This window comes from Papio anubis, chromosome 17 (assembly GCF_008728515.1).
Source record: "Papio anubis isolate 15944 chromosome 17, Panubis1.0, whole genome shotgun sequence".
In the NCBI taxonomy this organism is placed as follows: Eukaryota; Metazoa; Chordata; class Mammalia; order Primates; family Cercopithecidae; genus Papio; species Papio anubis.
Window position 1 is genome coordinate 59541936 of NC_044992.1, and position 25500 is coordinate 59567435.

At 45.0% G+C, this 25500-nt stretch overlaps 1 protein-coding gene across 8 annotated transcripts in view; it reads left to right on the top strand.

The window, feature by feature from the left end:
* PITPNC1 (phosphatidylinositol transfer protein cytoplasmic 1) overlaps positions 1-25500 on the top strand; it is a 318834-nt gene that overhangs the window by 189366 nt on the left and 103968 nt on the right. For all 8 annotated transcript variants that reach the window (XM_021929335.2, XM_021929336.2, XM_003913328.4 and 5 more), the window contains one exon: positions 12197-12268. In XM_021929335.2, the coding sequence (XP_021785027.1) occupies positions 12197-12268 (72 nt within the window). The remainder of the gene's footprint in view (positions 1-12196; positions 12269-25500) is intronic.

Below are 25500 nucleotides of genomic sequence, written 5' to 3' on the forward strand. Positions count from 1 at the left end.
ACTCCTCTTTAAGTTAGAGTAGATTAAATTATAAGAATGTTTGGAAAACCTTGTGACTTCCTTTAAGATAATATAGTTACTCTGGGATGCCATTGATGTATTCACTCATTTTAAAATTGGGTTTAAATTTTTTCTGCTTACTAAAGTAGTAGACATTTATTGTAACATCCAAGCATTATAAAAAATCTATACCACAGAAAATAAAAGAACTTCATAATTTCCACTACTCGCCATGAGAATGTTTTCCCATGTTTTTCGGTGTGGATACTAGTTTTTCCATATTTTTCGGTGTGTATACTCGTTTGCCATGTTTTTCGGTGTGTATACTCGTTTGCTGTGTTTTTCAGTGTGCATACAAGTTTTCCATGTTTTTCAGTGTGTATACTAGTTTTCCATGTTTTTCGGCATGTATATTCATTTTCCGTGGTTTTTGGTGTGTATATTCATTTTCCATGTTTTTCGGTATGTATACTAGTTTTTCCACTTTTTTTGGTGTGTATACTTGTTTCCATGTTTTTCAGTGTGTATACTAGTTTTTCCTTTTTTTTTTTTTTTTTGGTGTGTGTACTTGTTTCCATGTTTTTCAGTGTGTATACTAGTTTTCCATGTTTTTCGATGTGTGTACTAGTTTTTCCATGTTTTTCAGTGTGGATACTAGTCTACTTTCATTTTCTTTTTACAAAAATGGGGCTATCCTGTTTTACACTTTGCTTTTTTAACGGTTTTAGAGTCGATCACAGTGTACTTACCCAGCCTTCTACTGGTGAACTTTGACTTCTATTAGTATAGAAATTCATATTTTTTATTCAATTTTTCATTGAAAATAATTATTCAATGAATAATTATTGAATGATATATTGAAATAATTATTTCCCAAATATATCTTTTGAGTAACTCCTGGTTTTCCTGATTTGGGATTGTTTAAAGCAAGGCACGTCTATCCTATGACAGATTCACACACACATATTTTCTCTGCTGTTAGTGGCCACAGCACATACTGAGAAGCAAAGCCTGTGCTTTCAACCTCTGCTTCCCCGGAAGCACTTCCATGATTTCCTGATACTCAGCAGTCAGCATGAAATCACAAGCATGCATGTCAGAGCCAGACAGCCTGGCTTGAATCCCATCTGCCCTACACGTTTGTTGTGTGACTTGGAGCACACTGTTGGACGTTTCCGTGCCTTTGTTTCTTCATCTGTAAAATGGGGATGTATGAGGGCTAATGAGTTAATGGATGAACTGATATGTGTCAAATCTTGGACCAGTGCCTGTTAACAGGAAGGATGGTATAACACTGTTGTCATTATAACCTCAGTATTGGGTTGTGTCTGTCCCTGACTGGACGTGTGGAATGTTGGCCATGTCTCCTTTGGATTGTCATTTTGACCCAAAGGTATCCCAGAACCTCCCAGGGTTAAGAAATACCTGGGCAGGCCGGGCGCAGTGACTCACGCCTGTAATCCCAGCACTTTGGGAGGCGGAGGCAGGCGGATCACGAGGTCAGGAAATCGAGACCATCCTGGCTAACATGGTGAAACCCCGTCTCTACTAAAAACACAAAAAATTAGCTGGGCGTGGTGGCAGGTGCCTGTAGTCCCAGCTACTAGGGAGGCTGAGGCAGGAGAATGGCGTGAACCCGGGAGGCAGAGCTTGCAGTGAGCCAAAATCGCACCACTGCACTCCAGCCTGGGTGACAGAGCGAGACTCCGTCTCAAAAAAAAAAAAAAAAAAAAAAAAAAAAAAAAAGCCTGGGCAACAAGAAGTACTATCAAGGAGGTGGAGAAATTGGAACTCTCCTACACTGCTCATGAGAATGTACAAGGGTGCAGCCACTTTGGAATGGGGTAGCCGTCTGGAAGTTCTTCAGAAGGTTAAACATAGAGTTACAGTATGATCAGCAATTCTACACTAGGTATACACTCTAGAGAAATGAAAACATGGCTGGGCGCGGTGGCTCATACCTGTAATCCCAGCACTTTGGGAGGCCAAGGTGGGTGGATCACGAGGTCAGGAGTTCAAGACCAGCCTGACCAACATGACGAAACCCCATCTCTACTAAAAATACAAAAATTAGCCAGGTGTGGTGGCAGGTTCCTGTAATCCCAGCTAATCTGGAGGCTGAGGCAGGAGAATTGCTTTAACCCAGGGGGCAGAAGTTGCAATGAGCCAAGATCATGCCACTGTACTCCAGCCTGGGCAACAGAGTAAGACTCCATTTCAAAAGAAAGAAAGAAAGAAATGAAGACATATATCCACACAAAAACTTGCACAAGAATACCTGTGGCAGTATTGTTCATAGTAGCCAAAAAATAGAAACAAATGTTCATCAACTGATAAATGGAGAAATCAAAGGTGGTATGTCCATACAGTGGACTATTATTTGGCCAGAAAAAGGAATGGAGTACCCATACATGCTAGAACATGAATGAGCCTTGAAAACCTGCTAAGGGAAAGAAGCCAGGAACAAAAGACCACATATGATACACTTCCATTTATAGGAAATGTATAGAATAGACAAATCTTAGAGACAGAGGAGATGAGGGGTTGCATACAATGTGGTGTTGCAGGTAGGCAGGAATGGGGACGTGACTGCTGATGGATACAGGGCTTCTTTGGGAGGTAATGGAAATGTTCTAAAATTAGATTGTCATAATGGTTGTATAACTCTGAATATACTAAACACCATTAACTTGTATACTGCAAATTGGTGAATTATATGGTATGTGAATAAAGCTTTTTTTAATTTATTTTATTTTACTTTTTCAGAGATGGGATCTTGCTCTGTCACCCAGGCTGGAATGCAGTAGTGTAATCATAGCTCACTGCAACCTCAAACTCCTGGGCTCAAGTGATCCTCCTGCCTCTGTCTCTTGAATAGTAAAGCTATATTTTTTAGGGAAAAGGGGGAAACAGCTCCTGAGTTCGGGTGGGGTGGGCTCCCAGAATCTACCAACTTACTGAAAGCAAGGCATCAGGAGAGAGGCCTGGAATCTGTTTTTAACAAGCCCAACAAATGAGGCATCATTAAGTAGGTCTTAGAAATACACTGTCATAGAGAATATTTTTATTTTTATTTTACATTGTAAAGTGGGATAGGGTAGGATTAATACCTTTTAACTTACATTTTTGCTACAGGCTAGGTGCTGTGGAAATACAGTATCCTTTGATGACCATAATGACAATCTTCAAAGTGAGTGGTGCATATTCTTCGAGAAGTTTTGCACTTCTTGCTTCTGCAGTACAGTGCCCTAGAGGGCCTCAGACCCATCCCCAGGGCCCCCGTTCTCTGCAGCCACCATCATCTCTCTCCGTTTGCAGGTGCAGAGACAGCAGTCAGGGCTGCCAGCACCACCCAGAAACTGACTGTGAAATCCCCAATGTGTCTGACCCTTTCTCTTTAAGACTTCGGTTTGCTTATATTTCATTTTGTTCCTGTAAGTGTTTCTTATTGCCATAGCAACCCTAATCAATCACTGGACCAAAAATAGCTCTTTCATGTTTTCCAAAGCATGTCTGTAGTGAATTGGAAATTCAGCTCTGCCGTGCATTTTGCATATGCTGTTTTCATTTCCCGACACTGAACCTGGGAGGGCTTGTGTCTGGAAATTATTCTTACAGAGACCCAGATACCTGACTTGTCTTTTCAGGCGTTCTTCCCCATTGCAGATCCCCCCATCACTTCCAAAAGCTACAAGCAGATGCATTTAAATTCCACCATCACTTTTCTGCACATTGAGTTTTAGGTGCTGGAGGTTTTACAGGTACCAGAATATCACTTTTCAATAAGAGGTTCATCCTGGTGGATTCCACTGGGTTTGGAAGGCCAATTATAGATGCTTAGACACCAGATAAAAGGAAGAGGGTCATGGCAGGGAGCAGATGGCAGCAACACCTGTAAGATTCCTCTGGCTTAGGTGGATCTAAGCTAGAAAATCAAAGATGAGATGATAGGCAAGCTCCTGCCTTGATTCCCTGACTTCTTCCTAACACTGCTCCTGTTTTTAGGGGGTTGGGGCAAAATAAACACTGGATGCCATTAAGTGAATATTTTCTATGATTCTTTCTCTGCTTTATTCTCCCTGCCAAGCTGTGCCTTTAGTCGAGAAGAGGAAGAGAGATAAAAAAGAAAAGATTTTTCATGAGAAAGAGGATTCCAGACCTGGAGTGAGCCCAGAGGAGGAAGAAGAGGTGGAGAGGGACAGAAATGACTCACTGATTTCCCCCAGGCTCCGGGGACAGGAGTGCTTTTGTGCCTCCCCCTCTGCCTGTAAGCAGAGTCATCTCTGTGGCCTCAAGGGTTCCCAACTTCTGTTTTATGCTTCTGTTTCTTAACTTCTTTGAGCCTTGGTTTTGGCAGTTGGGCAGAGTGAGCCAGCAGAGGTGCGCCCTTTAGATCTAGGAAAGAAAAGAGTTCACAGAGATCCTGGTAGAGTTTTTGTTCCCTGCATGAAGTCAGCAGGGGGCCAAGGGAAAGCTCAGAGAAGAGACCAGTGGAAGGGGCACCTGCCCAGAAGAAAGGGCTGCCAAGGATGGAGCCTGGGACACGTGGTGACATTTCCTCAGCAGCAGAGCAGGTCAGGGATTCAGAGTGAGTCTGGAAGAGCCCAGATCTGCTCTGTGGTTTGGCCACCTTCCTTGCCATGGGCAGGAGCCGTCAGGTGTCCTATGGGTGCCTTTCCGGAAGCCTCTGCATCCTTGCGTCTTCATAGTGGAGGATCTGCCTTTGACCCCAGCTCAGCTTTCTCGTCCACATTGCCTAGGAGTGTACAGTGGAGTGGACCAACATCTCTCCAGCACCTGCCAGGTGCTGCTTGGCCCTGGACATTCATTATCTCTTTTCATTCTCACCCCACAGCTTTGAGGTTGTGATTGTCTCCATTCGATAGATGAGGAAACTGAAGCTCAGAGGGGTTCGGCAATTTGCCCCAAGTCACACAGTTTGTTGGAAAAGAAGCTGGGGTTTGAACTGAAGTCTGTTTTCCTCTAAACACCTGTATTTTTTTTTTTTTTCTACTAAATCACCATGCTCCCTCTCTGTGGGTTAGGTGCCTGCTGCTGCATCTGGACACCAGATAATGACAAGCTTGCTGACATCAGTTACTAGTAAATACCACCCTGGGCAATAAGCAGTGGCCATTGATTGACAAAGCAGGTGACATCATAGGTGGAACTACTAAGTCAGAAAAAGCACCAATTCCCCCTTCCCTTGCACATGCTTGAACCTCAAAGTCAGTGATGCTTTACACAGATGAAAGCCAGATGGGCAATTTGGAAGAAGGCAGCCAGCAGGCTGGGTGTTGTGTTGGTTTTCTCTTGCTGTGTAACAAATCTCCCACAAATTTAGCAACTTAAAACAACACAAGTGGCTGGGTGCAATGGCTCATGCCTATAATACCAGCACTTTAGGAGGCCGAGTTTGGAGGATCGCTTGAGCTCAGGAGTTTGAGACCAACTTGGTCAACACAGTGAGAGCTCATCTCTACTAAAAATAAAAAAAATTAGCTGGGTATGGTGGTGCATGCCTGTAGTCCCAGCTGTTCAGGAGGCTGAGGCGGGAGGATTGCTTAAGTCCAGGAGGTCAAGGCTACGGCGAGCTGAGCTATGATCACACCACTGCATTCAAGCCTGGGCAACGGAATGAGGCTCTGTCTCAAAAAAGAAAAGAGAAGAAAAATAACACAAGTTTGTCATCTTGCAGTTTCCATGGGTCAGGAGTTGGAACCCAGGCTCGCTGGGTCTTTGGCCCAGGGACTCCCCAGGTGGAAAATCAAGGCACCAGCCAAGGTTCTAGTTTCACCAGAGATGCGGGGTCCTCTTCCATGCCCACTGGTGGTTGGCAGGACTCATTCCTCGTGGTTGTAGGACGGAAATCGTGTTTTCTAGCTGGCTCTCCTCCAGCTGTCACTCTCAGTTCCCAGTAGACCTCCCTTGGGTCCTATCCACGTGGCTATCTCACAACTTCAAAGCCAGCTACAGAATCTCTGCTTTTTCTCAAGTGAAGTCTTGTATACTGAGACAGAGTCTGAGGAGTGACTGACTGTCTTGTCTTTTTGCTGTCAATCAAAGGCTATGCTCCCTCTGAAGGTTCTAGGGGGCAACCAAGGGAGTGACAACCCGTCATATCCCCGGGTCCTGCTCACACCCGAGGGGAAGGATGACACAGGATGTGTGCACCAGTGGCCGGGACTCTGGAGGCTATCTCAGAATTCTGTCTGCAGTGGGTTTTTCAGTCTTTCCTTCATAGGCTGTGGTCCAAATGGGACTGTCAACATTCAGCATTTCCAAACGACTGTTCCTTAGAGAGCACTGGATGCTTCAGAAGCCCTGAGACATCTTCCTGTTTTAGCCAGTGGCTGACAACCCTAGTGTCTCTCTTCTTGGAGCAAGTTCAGGTGTGTTACATCAGGGTTCCCAACATTTTTTCCATGCCCACACTCCTGACAGATCCCTCGGTGATACAGAATTCCTCCACTCAAGGATGTTTATCAGGATCTTTAGGGAACAGCACACATTTTGAGAAAAAGTCCAGGGTTGGGAGGTGGGGTCCCCCTCTCCCCGTTGACGTTGAGAATGACTAGGTTAGATGGTATATTCCTAATGGAAGCAAAAGTCTTGGTTACAGAAAACATTATTCGAACAAAACCTAAACCAAAGGAGATGCTTTAACACCCGAAGAAGCTGGGTAAAGAAGGGGGGTAAAGAAAAAGGGGGGCAACTTTGACGTGCACCATTCCTAGTGGTGCTGGTGTTGGGGGGGCACCCTCCTGTTAGAGGGTGAGCTTACCACCTGGTTGGTGAGCCTGGGACACATATAGCTAATGGTAATGGTGACAAAGGAGATACGTGCTGCGATAAAGGGACAAACGGAATACTGCCACATGCGTGGGATAATCATTCCAAAGTGGTACTTCAGATGGTCTTTGAGTAAGATCTAGGAAAGAAATTTTGGGCTGAGAGTACCATGGGCCAAAAAAAAAAAAAAAAAGCCTGGCAGCAAGAAGTTTTCCAGGGAAGGGGGAGTGGACCTAGATTTAGGGTGGGCTCAAATCCAATGACTGGTGTCCTTGTAAGAAGAGAAGAGAGCACAGAGACCCAGAGGGAAGAAGGAGATGTGAAGACGGAGGCAGAGACTGGAGTGATGCACCCACTACCGGGGCCACCAACAGCTGGAAGAGACAAGGACAGATTGTCTCCCAGAGTCTTCAGAGGGAGTGTGGCTCTGCCAACACCTTGGTCTCAGGCTTCTGGCCTCCAGAACTGTGAGAGAATGAATTGCTGCTGTTTTAAGCCACCCAGTTTGTGGAATTGGCTGCAATAACTCTAGGGTACCAGTACAGTGAGGGAGAACATTCACATTCAGTCCAGTCCTTTCAAGTTTAAGGAACCTGTAGGGCGATTGTTGGGGATAGCCAGTGGGCACCTGGAAATGTGAGAGGAGTTGGAATTTGAAATGTTGATTTGGGAGGCATCTGCCAAAAAAAATCACGAAAAGTCAGAAGCAGATAAGATCACCAGGGGAGAGGGTTTGGATCAAGAAAAGAGGCTGTAGGTAGGGTAGGACCTGAGGGATCTCCTGCAGGGAAGGAGTGGAGGAGGGAAGAGAAGGCTGAACTGCTGCTCAGGATGGAGAACTTGCTCAGCCGTATTGCAGCCTAGAGAGGTCTCCAGGGTGCACATGGAAGAGTGATGCTGGTTTGAAAATCCTTTGATGATCAGGTGGGAGGTGGAAAAAAGTAGACAGGAAGCACTGAAATTGAATATTCTTTTTTTTTCTTTTTTTTTTTTTTTTTTTTTGAGAGGGAGCCTTGCTCTGTCACCCGGGCTGGAGTGCAGTGGTACAACCTTGGCTCACTACAACCCCCGCCTCCTGGGTTCCAGCAATTCTCCCTACTCAGCCTCCTGAGTAGCTGGGATTACAGGCACCTGCCATCACGCTTGGCTAATTTTTGTATTTTTGTAGAGATGGGGTCTCACCGTGTTGGCCAGGCTGGTCTTGAACTCCTGACCTCAGGTGATCCACCCACCTCGGCTTCCCAAAGTGCTGGGATTACAGGCGTGAGCCACCACGCCAGGCCACTGACTACTCTTTTAATAAGTTTTTTTATGAAGACAGAGAGAGAGATGGAATTGATTATAGATGGGGGAAGAAATAGAATCAAGGGAACTTTGTGCTTATTTATTTTGTAAGACTATGACACTTTTCATTGTATTTTTAGGCTGCGGGAAGGAAGCAGGGAGAAGATGCAAGTAATCAATGAAACAAGGTTCTGGAGAAAAGCTTACAAATCATTTGTGCTGTGCACCTACTATGTGCCAGTCACTGTGCTGGGGTTTAGCTGTGTGATCTCATTGATCTTCCGAACACTCCTACAGAGTGGAGAAGGATTGTCTCCATTTTCCACCTGGAGCAGCTGGGGCTGAGAATAGTGAAATAACTTGCCCGGGTTAATACATCTTGGATTTGAGCCCAAGTGAGCTGGCTCTAATGTCTCAGTGCTTTTCATTATAATATTTCTCCACTGAAAAAGAGGAGGATATATCTTTCTCTGACTCACAAAGAATAAGAAACTTAAAGAAATAAGCAGATTTGTAATGGAGGAAAGGGATGTGTCAGTGTTTCTATCATGCGGTTCGTGTCCTCATTAAACTATGACTCAAAAAAGTGATCAGCTGCGAGGCAGAGGGGAGAAGGGTGAAGCCAGGCAGGGGACCTTGAGAGGGGAAGGGATTTAGGATAGATCAGTGGGTGAGATCTAACAGGGAGCCAATCGGGAAGAAATCAGAGACCTCGCTTTAAGGCTGAGCTTCCGCTAGGATTAGTGGGCTGGATTTTTGGAGAAACCACCCTGCATGGGGGAAGCAGAAGGTTATCTTAACACGGACATCTCCCCAGAGAGATTTCAGTGACAGCACTGAAGAAGCCCAGAGCCACAGATAATTCTGATTTTAACTCAAGACACCCGCACACCCCAGGGCTCTGAGAGCGAGTCCTCAGACATCCCAAGGGGAGTATCAGCCCCAACCACCTGCTGAAGGAGAAAGTGCTGACCCACTTGGAGTTACCAGGAGCCGTTCCCCGGCCACCCTGCTGAAGCCAGGTGCGCTCCCAGCCTCGTGGCAAGGTTGCCATTCTGATATGAAAATAACCAAAGTCCCCACTCAAAAATAACATCTGCTAATTTGCGTGGGAGTTTTGCATTTCATAATTGGGTTTAATATGCAAATGCTAAGATTCATGTGTTAGGCTAGCTAAGTGGTTTAGAGGTTCAGTGGGTAAAAACTCCTCACAGTGTTTCACTCCGGTGCACCGAGACCCGCACCCATGCTCCCCAACTCTGTGCTCTCTCCACTCCTTGGATTGACTCTCATGTGAATTATGGGACATAAATACAAAATCGATTTACCTAAAGGCTTGTCATGTCTAAGAGGGTCTCAGCCAGGGCATCCCCCCACGTTCCCATGTCTGCTGTGGGGCTCCGAGTCCTCCAGCGTCTTCATTTAAGATGAGCAGCTGCTCCTTGGTGCTACCTGGACCCGGGTGTGAGGGCGGCGGTTATGGAGTGAGAAGTTTGAGAGGAGACAGCAGAGAAGGTGTTAATGAATAATCGCAGGGCCTCGTTCTCCATAAAGGCAATTACTGGGATTGATTGTTCCCATGTTTCCTTAGTCACAGTTCAGATGGCTTGTTTCACTCAGATTAAGACAGATGCGTGCTGAACGCGCCCTGGCATGTGATGTCAGGAGAATTATCGATGGCACATCCCAGGCCTCTGCCTTCTTGTGCGGGTGCCACCAGGGATCTCAGCCGGGCTAAAAGGGGAGCATGGTCATTGTGCGGCTGAAGCATGTGTGTGCTATAGTCAGGTGGTTTTCCAGTTTGAGCATGCCTCAGCATACACTGGAGGGCTTGGTAAACAGATTGCTGAACCCCACCTCCAGAGTTTCTGATTTAGTTGGTCTGCTGAATAATTTGCATTTCTTTTCTTTTTTTTTTTTTTTTTTTTTGAGTTGGAGTCTCGCTCTGTTGCCCAGGCTGGAGTGCAATGGCGCGATCTCAGCTCACTGCAACCTCCACCTCCCAAGTTCAAGCGATTCTCATGCCTTGGCCTCCCAAGTAGCTGGAATTACAGGGGGTGCACCACCACACCCGGCTAATTCTTGTATTTTTAGTAAAGACGGGGTTTCACCATGTTGGCCAGGCTGGTCTCAAACCCCTGACCTCAGGTGATATGCCCGCCTTGGTCTCCCAAAGTGCTGGGATTACAGGCATGAGCCACCGTGCCTGGCCAAGTATTTGCATTTCTAACAATTCTGGGCTGCTGGAACTGGTCCAGAAACTCCTCTTTGAGAACCACTCAGTATGGTGAAGAGTATGGACAGTGGGACCAGGCCACCTGGCTGCATGACTGTAGGCCATTTACTTACCCTCTCTGTACCTGCATCTCCTCATCTTTAAAGCAGGGGGCATAGTAATAGTACCTCCTTCATGGGGTTGTTGCCAGGAATAAATGAGTGAGCACATCAGAGCATTTGTAGCAGTGTCTGGTATAGACAGTATATGAGTGCCAGGAATATGTATAAGAGATCCAGCCTGTTGTTACTGTAATGCTATCAGCCCAAGTCTGGTTTCCCCAACACCCACAGATCCCAATGCAGTTGCTGGGTCATTGTGCCCATTAGCCATCAATCCTATCTCTGGTGGCCAAGAAAGTTAATGCCCAGCTTAGTGCTAGTCAGAGCGTGGTTACACCGACATCCATCAAAATTCTCTTCTCAAGCCACCTTAACCCTTCACATCTACTGAATGCATAGAACTTGACTCAGCGAGACTGGGGCCGTAGGGCTGGGTTGCATTTGGGGTTTCTCTCCCTCACGTGGGCAAAGAGGGGGGTCTACCCATGGATGCTGTCTGCTGAATGCATTCTTTAACTATACATTTTTAAAACATCATTTTATAATATTTAACCCTCACAGTGTTGCTCTTAGGTAATAATTATTATTCCTGTTTTAACTCTGTTGGGGTTCAGATAAGTTAAATGACTTATCCAAATTACATATTAAAATCCAGGTCTCGGCCGGAGGCAGGCGGGACAATTGCGTAACGCCAGGAATTCAAGACCAGCCTGGGCAACATAGAGAGATCCTTGCCTCTACAAAAAAAAAAAATTTTTTTAAATTAGCCAGGCATGGTGGCACACACCTGTAGTCCCAGCTACCTGGGAGGCCGAGGCGGGAGGATCGCTTGAGCCCATAGGTCAAGGTTACAGTGAGCTGTGATCACACCACTGCACTCCAGCCTGGGTGACAAAGCAAGACTCTCTCAAAAAGAAAAAGAAAAAGAAGGCTGGACATGGTGGCTCACACCTGTAATCCCAGCACTATGGGAGGCCAAGGCAGGCAGATCTTTTGAGCTCAGGAGTTCGAGACCAGCCTGGCTAACATGGAGAAACCCTATCTCTACTAAAAATATAAATATTAGTCGGGCTACATGGGAGACTAAGGCATGAGAATCACTTGAACCTGGGAGGTGGAGGTTACAGTGAGCCCAGATCGCGCCACTGCACTCCAGCCTGGGCGACAGAGAAAGACCCTGTCTCAAAACATTAAAAAATAATAAAATTTAAAAATTAAAAATTAAATTTTAATTTTCAAATAAAATTTTTAAAAAATTTTTTATTTTACTTTAAAAATAAATTTATGTTTTAAAAATTAAAAATAAAAGCCAGGTCTGTCTGACTTCAATAATCTATGATTTTAAAGTTCTACTATATCCCCTTGCTAATGTTATATGAGCATTTATATAAAGATTAAGGCTGGGTCCCCAGGAATCCAGCAATGGCAGCTGCTCCCCAAAGGTAAACTCCCCAAAACTGGCACTGGTGTGATTTAGGGGTTTGCTTTTCTAAAGCTTACGCTAGGAGTCACAGAACATATTCCTTTTGGAAATGCCCTCTTCAGGGACTTGCCCTCTATTGCTGGTTATTCTCTGTGGCCTGACCTCTGTCTGGATGAAACTGTGTTCGTGGTCCTAAAGGTGCTTTCCTTTGTCTGAATTTGGATATTCACTTAGTATCTTAACATTTCTGCTCTGGTGCGGTGCTCCCAACCAAATGGCCAGGAAGTATTCAGAAGCTCTGCTGAATATAGGAAGAGAGAAAAAATGTCATGCTAATGGAAGTTTGCTTTTCTCCCACAGTGTTCCTTTCTGCCGAAATTCTCCATTCATATAGAAACCAAGTATGAGGACAACAAAGGAAGCAACGACAGTGTGAGTAGCCCCTCCTTCCATGCCGTGCTCACCTCTTGGGCTCTGAAAATTGCAGCACTTCTCACAGCTCCTCTGTGACCAGGGCCAGCAGTGGGACCTGTGCCTGGGACCGCAGAGATGCTCTGGCCTTTGGCTTCTGAGGGTTATTTCCCTGGGACTTTTCCCTGGAATTCTTTTGTTGTCTAGCTTTTCTTTCTCATGTTTATGTGCTTTCCATGGGCCTCTGAGCAGAAGCCTCTGACTGGGGTGACTGTCGTGGAGGTGGAGAGGACGACAGGGTACTAGGAACTTCAAGATTTGGTTTCTGATCATTGGACAGAGTACATATCTTCTCAACGCCTATTCATATTTACTTGAAAAAGGGAATGCAATCAAATATATGTGTGCACAGAAAAGGAAATATAGTCAGATATGTGTGAACAGAAAAGGAAATACAGGCCCAGTGCAGTGGCTCATGCCTGTAATCCCAGCACTCTGGGAGGCTGAGGCAGGCAGATCACCTAAGATCAGGAGTTCAAGACCAGCCTGGCCAACATGGCAAAACCCTGTCTCGACTAAAAATAGAAAAATTAGCTGGGTGTGATGGGGCACGCAGGTAATCCCAGCTACTTGGGAGGCTGAGGCAGGAGAATTGCTTGAACCTGGGAGGCAGAGGTTACAGTGAGCTGAGGTTGTGCCACTACACTCCAGCCTGGGCCACAGAGCGAGACTCCATCTCAAAAAAAAAAAAAAAGAAAGAAAGAAAAGGAAATAGAATCAGATGTATGTGTACATACTGCATATATGCTTACTTACACACATGTGGTATTTGTATACACCCACACATCCTACCTTAAAATCTGGTGCTACCCCCACAAAATATTTACCTCCTGAGGCATTCTGACTTTTACTAAATTTCAGCCAAGTATTTTGCTTATTAGTGTTGGTTAAAACCCATCTTCTGACCTGGCTTTTACCCCCAGGCTCTTTCTGTTGGGGCAGTACATTTCTAAGTTCTCTTTTCTTTGGGGGTGACTGTTTTGACCTACCAAAAGCCTCACATGGGATTAGGCTGTGGGTTCCCTCAGGACCCATTGAAAGGAAGAACCTGGATCTGGAAGCTTCAGGGCTTCCCCAGAGTTCATGGAACTTCCTAGAGGAGAGTATACAGCTGGCAAAAGTACTGTCCTACCACTGTGTTCAGGAACCCCATCATTAGTGTCTCCTTGAAGTGGCAGCCCAAAGGGGAATGTTCAGGGCCATTTTCCTGTCACAGGCCGAAATCACAGGTGCATTGCTGGCCAACTTCATCAAAACCACCATGTCTAAAACAGTGTCACACTGTGTTTAAACTTGAATCCTTATAAAATAGTGATTTTTTTTTCTGATTAGAAAGCAGGCCAGGCGCGGTGGCTCACACCTGTAATCCTAGCATGTTGGGAGGCCAAGGCGGATTGTCCGAGCTCAGGAGTTCAAGACCAGCCTGGGCAACATGGCAAACCCCATCTCTACTAAAAATACAAAAAATTAGCCGGGCGTGGTGGCACATGCCTGTAGTCCCAGTTACTCAGGAGGGCGAGGCAGGAAAATCACTTGAGCCTGGGAGGCAGAGGTTGCAGTGAGCCCAGATTGCACCACTGCACTCCAGCCTGTCAACAGAGCGAGACTCTGTCTCAAAAAAAAAAAAAAGTTAATACATGGCTATTCAAACTTGGAAAATGCAAAAAGAAAGTATCGAAAAAAGAAAGGAAAAACCAATAGCAGTCCCACAATTTAGAGATGACTTCTGTTAGTGATTTGGTTCATGTTGCAGATTATGGACAAATTTATTTTGTAACCAATTCCTCCTGAATTGAATCATAAAGTATGTTATTTTTAACATGCCATGAGGTATGCTTCCCCATAATGATTTTTCCTGGCTGTACCACCTTCCATATTTCAGTGTACTTCTTTAAACCTGGTCACTGGATATTGAAGTAAGCTTGACTATTTTCGTGTAGCTGTGGACTCTCATGAAAAGGATAATAAAGTTCAGTTGCCTGAATTGCTTTTCCTGGCATAATATGAAAATATGGGGGAATTTTTTTGTTTCTTTATGAGACAGGGTCTCGCTCTGTCACCCAGGCTGGAGTGCAGTAGCACGATCTCGGGTCACTGCAACCTCCACCTCCTGGGCTCCAGCAATCCTCCCACCTCAGCCCCGCTGAGTAGCTGGGGCTACAGGCACACACGACCATGCCCAGCTAATTTTTGTGTTTTTTTAGAGATGGGATTGCACCATGTTGCCTAGGCTAGTCTCAAACTCCTGGACTAAAGCAATCTGCCTGTCTTGACCTCCCAAAGTGCTGGGATTATAGGCGTGAGCCACCATGCCTGGCTGGAAAAAAAATTTTTAAATATCTTTTAGTCTTTCCAAACAAATTTCCTTGCTTTCTCTCTTTTTCTCTGTGTCTCTGTCTCCATGAGTTCATTCAAAACAACTCTCCATTTGAAAAGGTATAGAGAGGCCAGGCGCTATGGCTCACACCTGTAATCCCAGCACTCTGGGAGGCCATGGTGGACGGATCACCTGAGGTCAGGAGTTTGAGACCAGCCTGGGCAACATGGGGAAACCCCATCTCTGCAAAATTAAAAAATTAGCCAGGCGTGGTGGCACGCACACCTGTGGTCCCAGCTCCCTACTTGGGAGGCTGCGGTGGGAGAATCGCTTGAGCCCAAGAGGTCAAGTCTGCAGTGAACCATGTTAGCACCTCTGCACTCCAGCCTGGGTGACACAGTGACACCTAGAAATAAAAAAGAGGCACAGAGGGGACACGTGGGCTCACTATGATCGCTATAGATTGGTGGGACCACTGTAATCTGGTTTATCCTCTGCCCAGTTCAAATAGTCCCCAGAATTCATATGGTGATTATATATTATTATATATCCCTTTTTTGGCAGGTGCTAAGGTTTTTTGACTACCCTCCTAGGAATTTAAAATAACAAGTTATCCACCTTACAATCAGGATCCAGGCCCACGCCAAGGGCCAGGCCCCTTTGAGACTTAGGCTGGCCTGCAAGAGAAGCACCGATCACCTGTTCACTCCGAGCGGTCCTTGGATACAGTTTGCTTTCTCTAGGAGAAATCTCAGCTGTTGTAGCCCAGCTTGCCTACCTCTCCCCAGCCTGTGGACTCTGGAACTGCCCAGGGGACCTGCTCCTTGTCTCCCTGTCATGGCACCCAACTTGCCCAAGCCCCAGTCCTGCCATCTTGTTACATTGAAGAGGCCCTAAATGTGTTTTTGGCCCAGTTCCCACCTCCTGCCCCCCCCCCAGGCTCTGCTTGACTCTGCTCCACGGACCCCAGGTCTTGCTCCTGAGGCCATTGGACCACACAGCCCAGCCTCACTTTGGTAAACTTCTTTGCCAATTTGCCCTCCTCTAATTTACATATTCAGCAGCAATTGCTGTTCAGCAGGTTCAACGTTGATCCCAGAGAGGCAAAAAAGGAGGGTTGCAGCCAGGTGCGGTGGCTCACACCTGAAATCCCAGCACTTTGGGAGGCTGAGGTGGGTGGATACCTGAGGTCAGGAGTTTGAGACCAGCCTGGCCAGCATGGCAAAACCCCATCTCTACTAAAAATAGAGAAATTAGCAGGGCATGGTGGCGTGCACCTGTAATCCCATCTACTCGGGAGGCTGAGGCAGGAGAATTGCTTGAACCCAGAAGGCAGAGGTTGCAGTGAGCAGAGATCGTGCCACTGCACTCCAGCCTGGGCAACAAGAGTGAAACTCTGTCTCAAAAAATAAAAAAAAAAAAAAGAAAAGAAAAGAAGAAAAGGAGGGCTGCATCCATTTCCATTCATACTTGTTAATACTTCAAAATCTGAACATGAGAAATATATATTTATCGAACAATTCTTTAATTACCAAATGCTAGCTTTATCTAGCCGGGGATTCAGAACTGGTGTTTTAAGCCAAGGCATATGCTGATGTGCTCTTTTTCTGTCCTGGGTTGAGTGTGGAGCTTTTGGTGGGAGGCAGAGTTGCTAAGGAAAGCACTGCAGTAGTGGATAATTCTCTTGTCTCACCGCATTTCCAAACTATTTAATAAACTCAGTTCATTTCTTTGCACTTTCTGGGTGTACACTCTTATCATTCAGCTACCATCCTTCATACTGCTATCTGCACTGTTTCCTCCCGTACCTGCCAAAAATTTAATGAAATTGATGACGATAAGAAGCAATAATTAAATTGAAAGAGGCTACTGATAGTCATATTGATGATAGTGGTTGAATTGAGTACATGTTGTTATCCTATTATCAATTACCATATAAGTAATTTTTTGACGCGACCCAGTATCTAGTAAGAAAAAAATAGTGGCAGTATGAGTAGATATAAATATCTTCTCTTCCTTGTTAAAAATAAAACCAGTATACGTATGATTGTGAAAACCTGCAAACTGTGATTACATTAACCAGGATGCAGTGGGGAAGTTGTCTTAAATTGAGGCCCATTTATTTTATGCACATACTTAGGAGAATTATTTGGGCCTTCCTTAGTGCTAGGGAGGACGGCACCATGCCAAGGTAAGGTTCTGTTGTTTGTCCAAGGCCATAAATCTAGACCTAGAAGAGTCCGTGCTTAGCACTGCCTGGTTCAGCTGAACGAGAGGCTGCTCATGTGGTGACGGCTGCCAGGTTACTGGTGTTCAATGGGGTTAATGGGGGCAGCCTTGCTACTTTACTTCCTCTTCCAAACAAAGCAGGCACCATTTAAAGTGGTGCTTCCCAGCCTTGCCTGCACATTGGACCCACCTGAGAAGTTTTAACAACTCATGCCTGGGTCCCAGCCCCCTGGGATTTTTATTTAACAGGTCCTGGGTGCAGGCTGGTCTAAACCAGTCAATGAGCATGAAGGACAGAACACTCCCTTCCAGAACACGGAATTCTCCAGCTGGGCGTGTGAGAAGTTTGAGAGTCTACCCTGAGGCTGAACCTGATATGTTCCCTTAGGAGACATTGGCTATGCCGTCCCCAGCCCTGTGAAGATCTAGACCAGCAGTTCTCAGTCACAGCTGCCTATTAAAATCACCAGGGCCAGGTGGGGTGGCTCACACCCTTAATCCCAGCACTTTGGGAGGCCGAGGAGGGAGGATGGCTTGAGCTCAGGAGTTCGAGATCAGCCTGTCCAACGTGTTGAAACCTCGTCTCTACTAAAAATACAAAAATTAGCTGGGTATGATGGTGCATATGCCTGTAATCCCAGCTACTAGGGAGGCTGAGGCAGAATTGTTTGAACCCGGGAGGCGAAGGTTTCAGTGAGCCGAGATCATGCCACTGCACTCCAGCATGGGCAACACAGCAAGTCTCCTTGTCCCCCCCAAAAAAAAAAACACCTGGGAAGCTTTAGCCATCACTGATGCTGCGGTCCCAGCCCTGGAGATTCTGATTTCATTTGTCTGAGGTGGGGAGGCATTGGAATTCCTTTTTTTTTTTTTTTTTTTTTTGAGACAGAGTCTCACTGTATCTCCCAGGCTGGAGTGCATGGCATGATCGCGGCTCACTGCAAGCTCCACCTTCCGGGTTCACGCTATTCTCCCGCCTTAGCCTTCTGAGTAGCTAGGACTACAGGCGCCCGCCACCACGCCCGGCTAATTTTTTTTTTTCTTTTTTTTTTGTATTTTTAGTAGAGACAGGGTTTCACCGTATTAGCCAGGATGGTCTCGATCACCTGACCTCATGATCCACTCGCCTCAGCCTCCCAAAGTGCTGGGATTACAGGCACGAGCCACTCCCCCCGCCGGCATTGGGATTTTTACAGCTCCCCCAGGTGAATCTGAGGGGCAACAAGACTGAGAACTATAGATTTAAGGAAATAGTAAGTGCTATTTAAAAGCAACACTTAGGAAAACAGGTTCTCCAAATGTCTTCACTTCTTTATACTCCTGGAAATACGACAGTTTACAAAAGGCATATATAAACCCCACTCCATTCCACTCCCACTCACACAATAAAAAGACCTGGGTAACATATGTATTCTCATTAGCCACATATCACCAAGGACATTATTCCTTGGCAAAGAAACTCCTCTGATAAAATGGAGAGAATGTCCAGTTGAGTTCCTGGAAACCTGAAGCTCTGTCTTTCACAGAGGTCTCCTTGGAGGCTGCCTAAAAGAAGTGTCTGGAATGTATTTCATTTCTAGTTCCTCTGTGTGGTAATGAAAGAACACAAAGTTGTTCTTTGTGAAACAGAAAGATCAGTATTGAAGTTCCAGTTATCAATGTAAGCAAGCAAGGCTTGGTTTCTTTGTTTTAAAAAAGTAGGATAAATAATGCTTCCATCAGGGTGTGGGGGATGCATAGAGGTTCGTTTACATGGAAGCACTTCATAAACTGTAAAGTGCCATGCAAATATGAGACATGATTACTGTGATGGCCGCACCTCGGGATTAACTGCACTCATGATGATTTCCCAATGAGACTCTAATTTTGTCTCAAGTATCAATAAACCTTTTGCTGTTCAACAAGTTTTGAGCACCTACTATGAGCCAGGCATTAGGAGAAGGATCCGGGACACAGCATTAAGGCAAACCAGCCCTCCAGGCCGGGCTCAGTGGCTCACGCCTGTAATCCCAGCACTTTGGGAGGCTGAGGCAGCCAGATCACCTGAGGTCGGGAGTTCGAGACCAGCCTGACCAATATGGAGAAACCCCGTCTCTACTAAAAAGTACAAAAAATTAGCTGGGCATGGTGGCGCATGCCTGTAAGTCCAGCTACTCGGCAGGCTGAGGCAGGAGAATCACTTGAACCTGGGAGGCAGAGGTTGTGGACAGCTGAGATCGTGCCATTGCACTCCAGCCTGGGCAATGAGAGCAAAACTCTGTCAAAAAAAAAAAAAAAAAAAAAAAGGCAAACCAGCCCTCCATTAATCATGGAGTAGGGGAAGCAGGTAATAGGCAAGTTAACAAACAAAAGAATTACAGCAGTGCTAACTGCTAGGAAAGCTATAAACAGGCTAGAGGGAGCTCAGCCTGAGGCCATGTGGTCAGAAAGGCCTCTGGGAAGACAAAAGTCCCTGTGAGGCTTGAGTACGGAAGGAGCCAGCCTGATGAGATATACGTTCCTCCACCCCAAATTCATATGTGGAAGCTTTAGAATGTGACTATTCATGGAGACAGGACCTTAAAAGAGGGGATTAAGTTAAAATGAGGCCATTAGAGTAGGCGCTAATCCAGTCTGACTGGTATTCAGATAAGAAGAGAACACTTGGGCACATAAAGAGACTCTAGGCTGGATGCAGTCAGTGGCTAACACCTGGAATCCCAGCACTTTGGGAGGCTGAGGTGGGCGGATCGCTTAAGCTCAAGAGTTCAAGACCAGCCTGAGCAACATGGCAAAACCCCATCTGTACATAAGAAATGCAAAAACTAGCCAGGTGTGGTGGCGCACACCTGTAGTCACAGCTACTCAGGAGGCTGAGATGGAAGGATCACTTGAACCCAGGAGGCGGAGGTTTCGGTGAGCCAAGATCGTGCCACTGCATTCCAGCCTGGGTGACTGAGAGAGACCCTGTCTCAAAAATAAACAAACAAACAGACTCTTAGGGTGCAACACGTGCAGACTTAGGGAGAACGCAGCCTATCCGCAAGCCAAGGAGGAGGTCTCCGAAGAAATCAACCCTGCAGACACGTTGATCTTGAACTTTCAGCTTCCAGAGCTGTGAGACAATTAATTAGATTCTGTTGTTTACACCACCCAATCTGTGGTGTTCTGTTATGGCTGACCCCACAAACTAATGCAGGGAACAAAGGCCCTGGCCCCTGACACAGCCTCACATATTCCAGGAACTGTTGGAAAACCACTGGCTAGAGCATTAGGAGTGAGAATAAGTAGACTGGCAGGAACTGAGGTTGAAAATGCAATAGAAGCTAGATTATGTAAGAGCTATGGGGCCACGGCAGAGTGTGGATTTCAGTGCAGTGGGAACTTATTCAAGGATTTTAAACAAAGGAGTGACAAGATGTTGTTCATGGAGTTTTAAAATTTTTTTTATTTTGGAATAATTTTAAATTTATACTAAAGTTAGCTGGGTACAGTGGCTCATTTTCCAGCACTTTGGGAGGCTGAAGCAGGCAGATTACCTAGGTCAGGAGTTTGAGAAGACCAGCCTGACCAACATGGTGAAACCCTGTTTCTACTTTAAAAAAAAAAAAAAAGAATACCAAAATTAGCTGGGCGTGGTGGTGCATGCCTGTAATCTCTGCTACTCAGGAGGCTGAGGCAGAAGAATCACTTGAACCGGGGAGATGGAGGTTGCAGTGAGCCCAAATTGTGCCACCGCACTCCAGCCTAGGCGACAAGAGCAAAATTCCATCTCAGAAAGAAAAAAAAATTTATACTAAACTTGCAAAGATTGTGCACAGGGTTCTCAAGTACCCTCTACCCAGTTTCCCCTTACCCAACCATGATTCCACTGCCAAAACTACAGACTTTATTCAGATTTCACCAGTTTTCCCAATAATGTACTTTTGCTTCTGTTCCAGAATCCAGATTAGGACACCCCATGACATTGGGTGATTTATGTTTTTAAAATGTTTGCTCTGGCTGTTCTGTGGAGAATTAGTGAAAGGAAAGACCAAAATCAGGGAGTTCAGTTGTCAGACTATTGGAATGATCCAGATCAAAATGGTGGTTTGAGCTGGAAAGATGGCAGAGGATAAAGAGGGAGAAAGGGATCTATTTTGAAAACAGAGTGACTTTGTGTTAGAATTGATGTGGGACCTGAGAGGGGGACAAAATAAGGATGATCTCAGGCTTTCTAGCTCTGCCTAGAGGCCCTGGATAAGTGGTGGTGCCATTGCCATAGGAAACAGTGGAGGAGAAGCAGGTTCTGAGAAGAAAAGCAAGAGCACCATTTAGACATGATGAGTTTCAGATACCAATGAGACTTCCAAGTGGAAATGAGGGGTAAGAAGTTGGATATTGGCCAGGCATGATGGCTCTTGCCTATAATCCCAGTGCTCTGGGAGGTCAAAGCAGGAGAATCGCTTGCAGCCAAGAGTTCAGGGCCAGCCTGGGCAACATGGTGAGACTCCGTCTCTACAAAAAATAATTTTTAATTAGCTGGACATGGTGGCACACACCTGTCATCCCAGCTACTCAGGAGCTGAGGTGGGAGGATCGCTTGAGCCCAGGAGGCCAAGGCTGCAGTGAACCATGATCAAGCCACTGTACTCCAGCCTGGGCAACAGAGCGAGACTCTGTATCAAAAGAAGAAGAAGAAGAAGTTGGATATATATATATGAATCTGGCATTCAGAGAGGGATGTGGGTCGTGATTTTTATCCAGGCAGAGGAGTGACAGAAAAGAGAAGTTTCTAGATGCTCCAAGATAGAGAATGCCCAGGTCCTAAGAGGGACCTCCTGATGGCTTCCAGGTCCAGCTTCTCTTTGTTATCTTTATTCCTTGGTTAAGACTCAATTTTCAATCACTGGGCTGTGCTTGGTTTTAGGAAATAAACGCTCTCATTAATTTAACCACAAAGATTTACTTAGAGAGATCTAATTTCTCCCTCTGGGTGCCTCCTTCGGGTAAATTGCATAAACATCTCAATGTCTTCACTGGGCTCAACTTGCATGGCTTTGGAGAGAAACGTTCTCCTCCTGACTTACAAGTAGCTTCCCCTAGAAGTTACCAGCTGACAAAGAGGGAATTTTATCATTTCAGGAGAGCTGTATTTACTGAGGCTTGCTGTTGCAATAGTCATCATGAAGTTTGTTTTCTTTATTTTTTATTTTTTGAAATAGAGTCTTACTCTGTCACCCAGGCTGGAGTGCAGTGGCACGATCTCGCCTCACTGCAACCCCCACCTCCTGGGTTCAAATGATTCTGTTGCCTCAGCCTCCCGAGTAGCTGGCACTACAGGTGTGTGCCACCACACCCGGCTAATTTTTATATTTGTTGTAGAGATGGGATTTCACCATGTTGGCCAGGCTGATCTTGAACACCTGACCTCAATTGATCCACCCACCTCGGCCTCCCAAAGTGCTGGGATTATAGGCATGAGCCACTGCGCCCAGCCACGAAGTTTGTTTTCTAATTAGCATAGTAGTCCCTGCTTCTCCGAGGTTTCACTTTCTGCAGTTTTAGTTCCCTGCAGTCAAATGCGGTCCAAAAATATTAACTGGAAAATTCCAGAAAAGAACAATTCATAAGTTTTAAATTGCATGCTGTTTTGAGGAGCAACATGAAATCTCGTACCATCCTGCCCCATCCCACCCAGGGCACGAAGCCTCCCTTCGTCTGTCATCTCTGCTCTGTACATGCTACACACCTGTTAGTCACTTAGTAGCTGTCTCGGTTATCACATCAAAAAAAAAAAATAGAGAGTATCTAGAGTTTGGTACTATCTGACGTCTCAAGCATCCAATGGGAGTCTCAGAATATATCCCCCTCGGCCAAGGTCGAGGACAACTGCATTTGTATTTGTAACTCCAAGAGGACAACATAGATGGATGGATGTTAACACATTGCAAAATGCACTAAAATTAATTTGTAAAGCAGGAGTGCCAGTGGGAACTGCAGAATCCATATTTACAGGTCTCTGGAGCTGATTATCTTTTCCTTAAATGGCTTCTAATTGAGGATTACAGAAAGAAAAAAAGCATTTGCTTTATTTTTAGACGTGATCTCTGATGTCTTCAACTTTTATCGTTCTGTTTTTAACCTTAGATTATTATAACCAGCCACCTACAAAATCTGCAATTTTCTCTAATAAGTCAGCACCTGTTAAAAAGGAGGTTGCACAAAACACTCCCCTTTGCAGTTTGGAAGGATTATTATCTACTTTGGTCTGTGAAGTGGAAAGTTAATGTTCTTATTCAATCCGTGTCTAATGGTATCATTTTGAGGACAATGGAAAACAGATCATGTTTGATTCTTTAAGATGTGGCCACTGCTATTTGTGGTACAATTTGTGATCTGAGAGCTGCATGTAAAAAACACATGAGCAAAAAGAATATCCAGCACACAAGGGCTCGCTTTCTGATTCTCAGAGGTATAGTGACAACACAGCTTACCTCTGCATTCAAAGAAGCGAGAACTTACCACTGATAATCATTAGTAGAAGACAGCTTAAAGTAGTGTCTGCTTTCTGTCTAGGCCTAGTTCACAGATGCTGTGATAAATCCAAAAAGACCTGCCTACGCACATGTGCTAGTATCAAGCATGAGGGAGACAGTTAACCAAACTGGTCAAAAGCATTGTCAGCAAAGACCTGGTGCTGAATCATGTTGGGAAACTGGAGTTTGGAGCTAGAGAGGCAATACCAAGTATCAAGGTCTGAATGTCCATTTTCTAACCACTGTAGTAATAATTGACTCAAAAAAAAAAACAAAACCATCAATGTATGCTAAGACCATTGAGCAAAACAAGTGTTGGGGACAGGATATTCACACCATTTCAAAATATCACCACCAATGCTGGGTGTGGTAGCTCACACCTGTAATCTCAGTACTTTGGGAAGCTGGAGTAGGTGGATCATCTGAGGTCAGGAGTTCGAGACCAGCCTGGCCAACATGGTGAAACCCCGTCTCTACTAAAAATACAAAAAATAGCCAGACGTCATGGCACATGCATGTAATCCCAGCTACTCGGGGGGCTGAAGCAGGAGAATCTCTTGAACCCGGGAGATGGAGTTTGCAGTGAGCCGAGATCATACCACTGCACTCCAGCAGGGAAGGGAAGGAAGAAGGAAAGGAAAGGAAGAAGGAAAAGAAGGAAGGGAAGGGAAGGGAAGGAAAGGAAGAGGGAAAGGAAGAAAAGAAAAGAAAAAAAAAAGAAAGACAAACAGAGAGGACAAACCAGAAAATAATGAGATTGGCTGCCTACAGGTGGGGTGTGTGGAAACAAAGTGGAGACAGAGAGAGGAGCACTACCTCTGGGAGTATACCTTTTTGAATCATTCAACTTTTGAAATCATGTTAATGTTTTCCCCGCTCAAAAATAGTGAAACCGAATCAACAGGGATTAGGCAGGGGGTTGGTGGGGTGGAAGATACTAAAATAGAATTAAAACAGAAATAAACAAACCTAACTGTATTTTAAAAGAAATAAAATAGCCACACTGAAAAGGAGAGAAAAAGACCTTTCCCGAGGAATTCTCAATTACACAGCACTTTGACTATATATCCTCGGTCGGAAGACAATAAGAATTGTAAACAAATACTGAATTCTAAATCATAAGTTTGTTTCTTACTGTAGTATGGGCTAATAGTACTGAAATTATTTTTTGTGTAATGTAAGTTTGAGCAAATACACAACCCTAGGGCCTACCTGTAGAAGAAAATCACCATTTGCAACCATCATAATAGTAATTGATTTAATAGTAAACATCATTGAATGCTAAAACTGGTGTGTGAAAAGTTTGATGAGGAACAGGATATTTACATGGACTAAGAGTATTTCTCTGCAAATGACTTATTAATGGAAAATGGAAATAGAAATAATTTTATAATAGACAGCCGGGCATGGTGGCTCACACCTGTAATCCCAGCACTTTAGCAGGCGGAGGTGGGTGGATCACCTGAGGTCAGGAGTTGGAGACCACGGTGAAACCCTATCTCTACTAAAAATACAAAAAGATTAGCCGGGAGTGGTGGTGGGCACCTATAATCTCAGCTACTGGGGAGGCTGAGGCAGGAGAATCACTTGAACCTGGGAGGTGGAGGTTGCATTGAGCCAAGATTGCACCATTGCACTCCAGCTTAGGCAACAAGAGCGAAACTCCGTCTCAAAAAAAAAAAAAAAAAGAGAGAAAGAAAGAATTTTACAGTAGACAAACCTGGTGTATAACACCTTAACCAAATGTCTGTAACGTTATCAATCCTGGAACAAACTAGCATCAGAAATGATATGATGTCCTGAAAAAGACACATCATCTCTGTGGTGTTCCTGTCAAACAAACAAACAGAAAAACCCTATAAGCTAAATAAGGAAACTTTACACAAACTCAGATCGATGGGATTCTATAAAATAGCTGACCTGTACTCTCCAAAATTGTTGAGGTCATGAAAGACAAAGAAAGGCTGATGAATTATTTTAGATTAAAGAAGACTAAATTAAATGCAGTATGATCCTGGACTGGAACCTAAACTGGAGAAAAACAGCCCAAAGGATATTACTGGGTAATCGGCAAAATTTAAATAGGGACTGAGGATTAGATAATAGTATTATATCAATGTTTGACTTCCTGATTTTGATCGTTGTTTTGT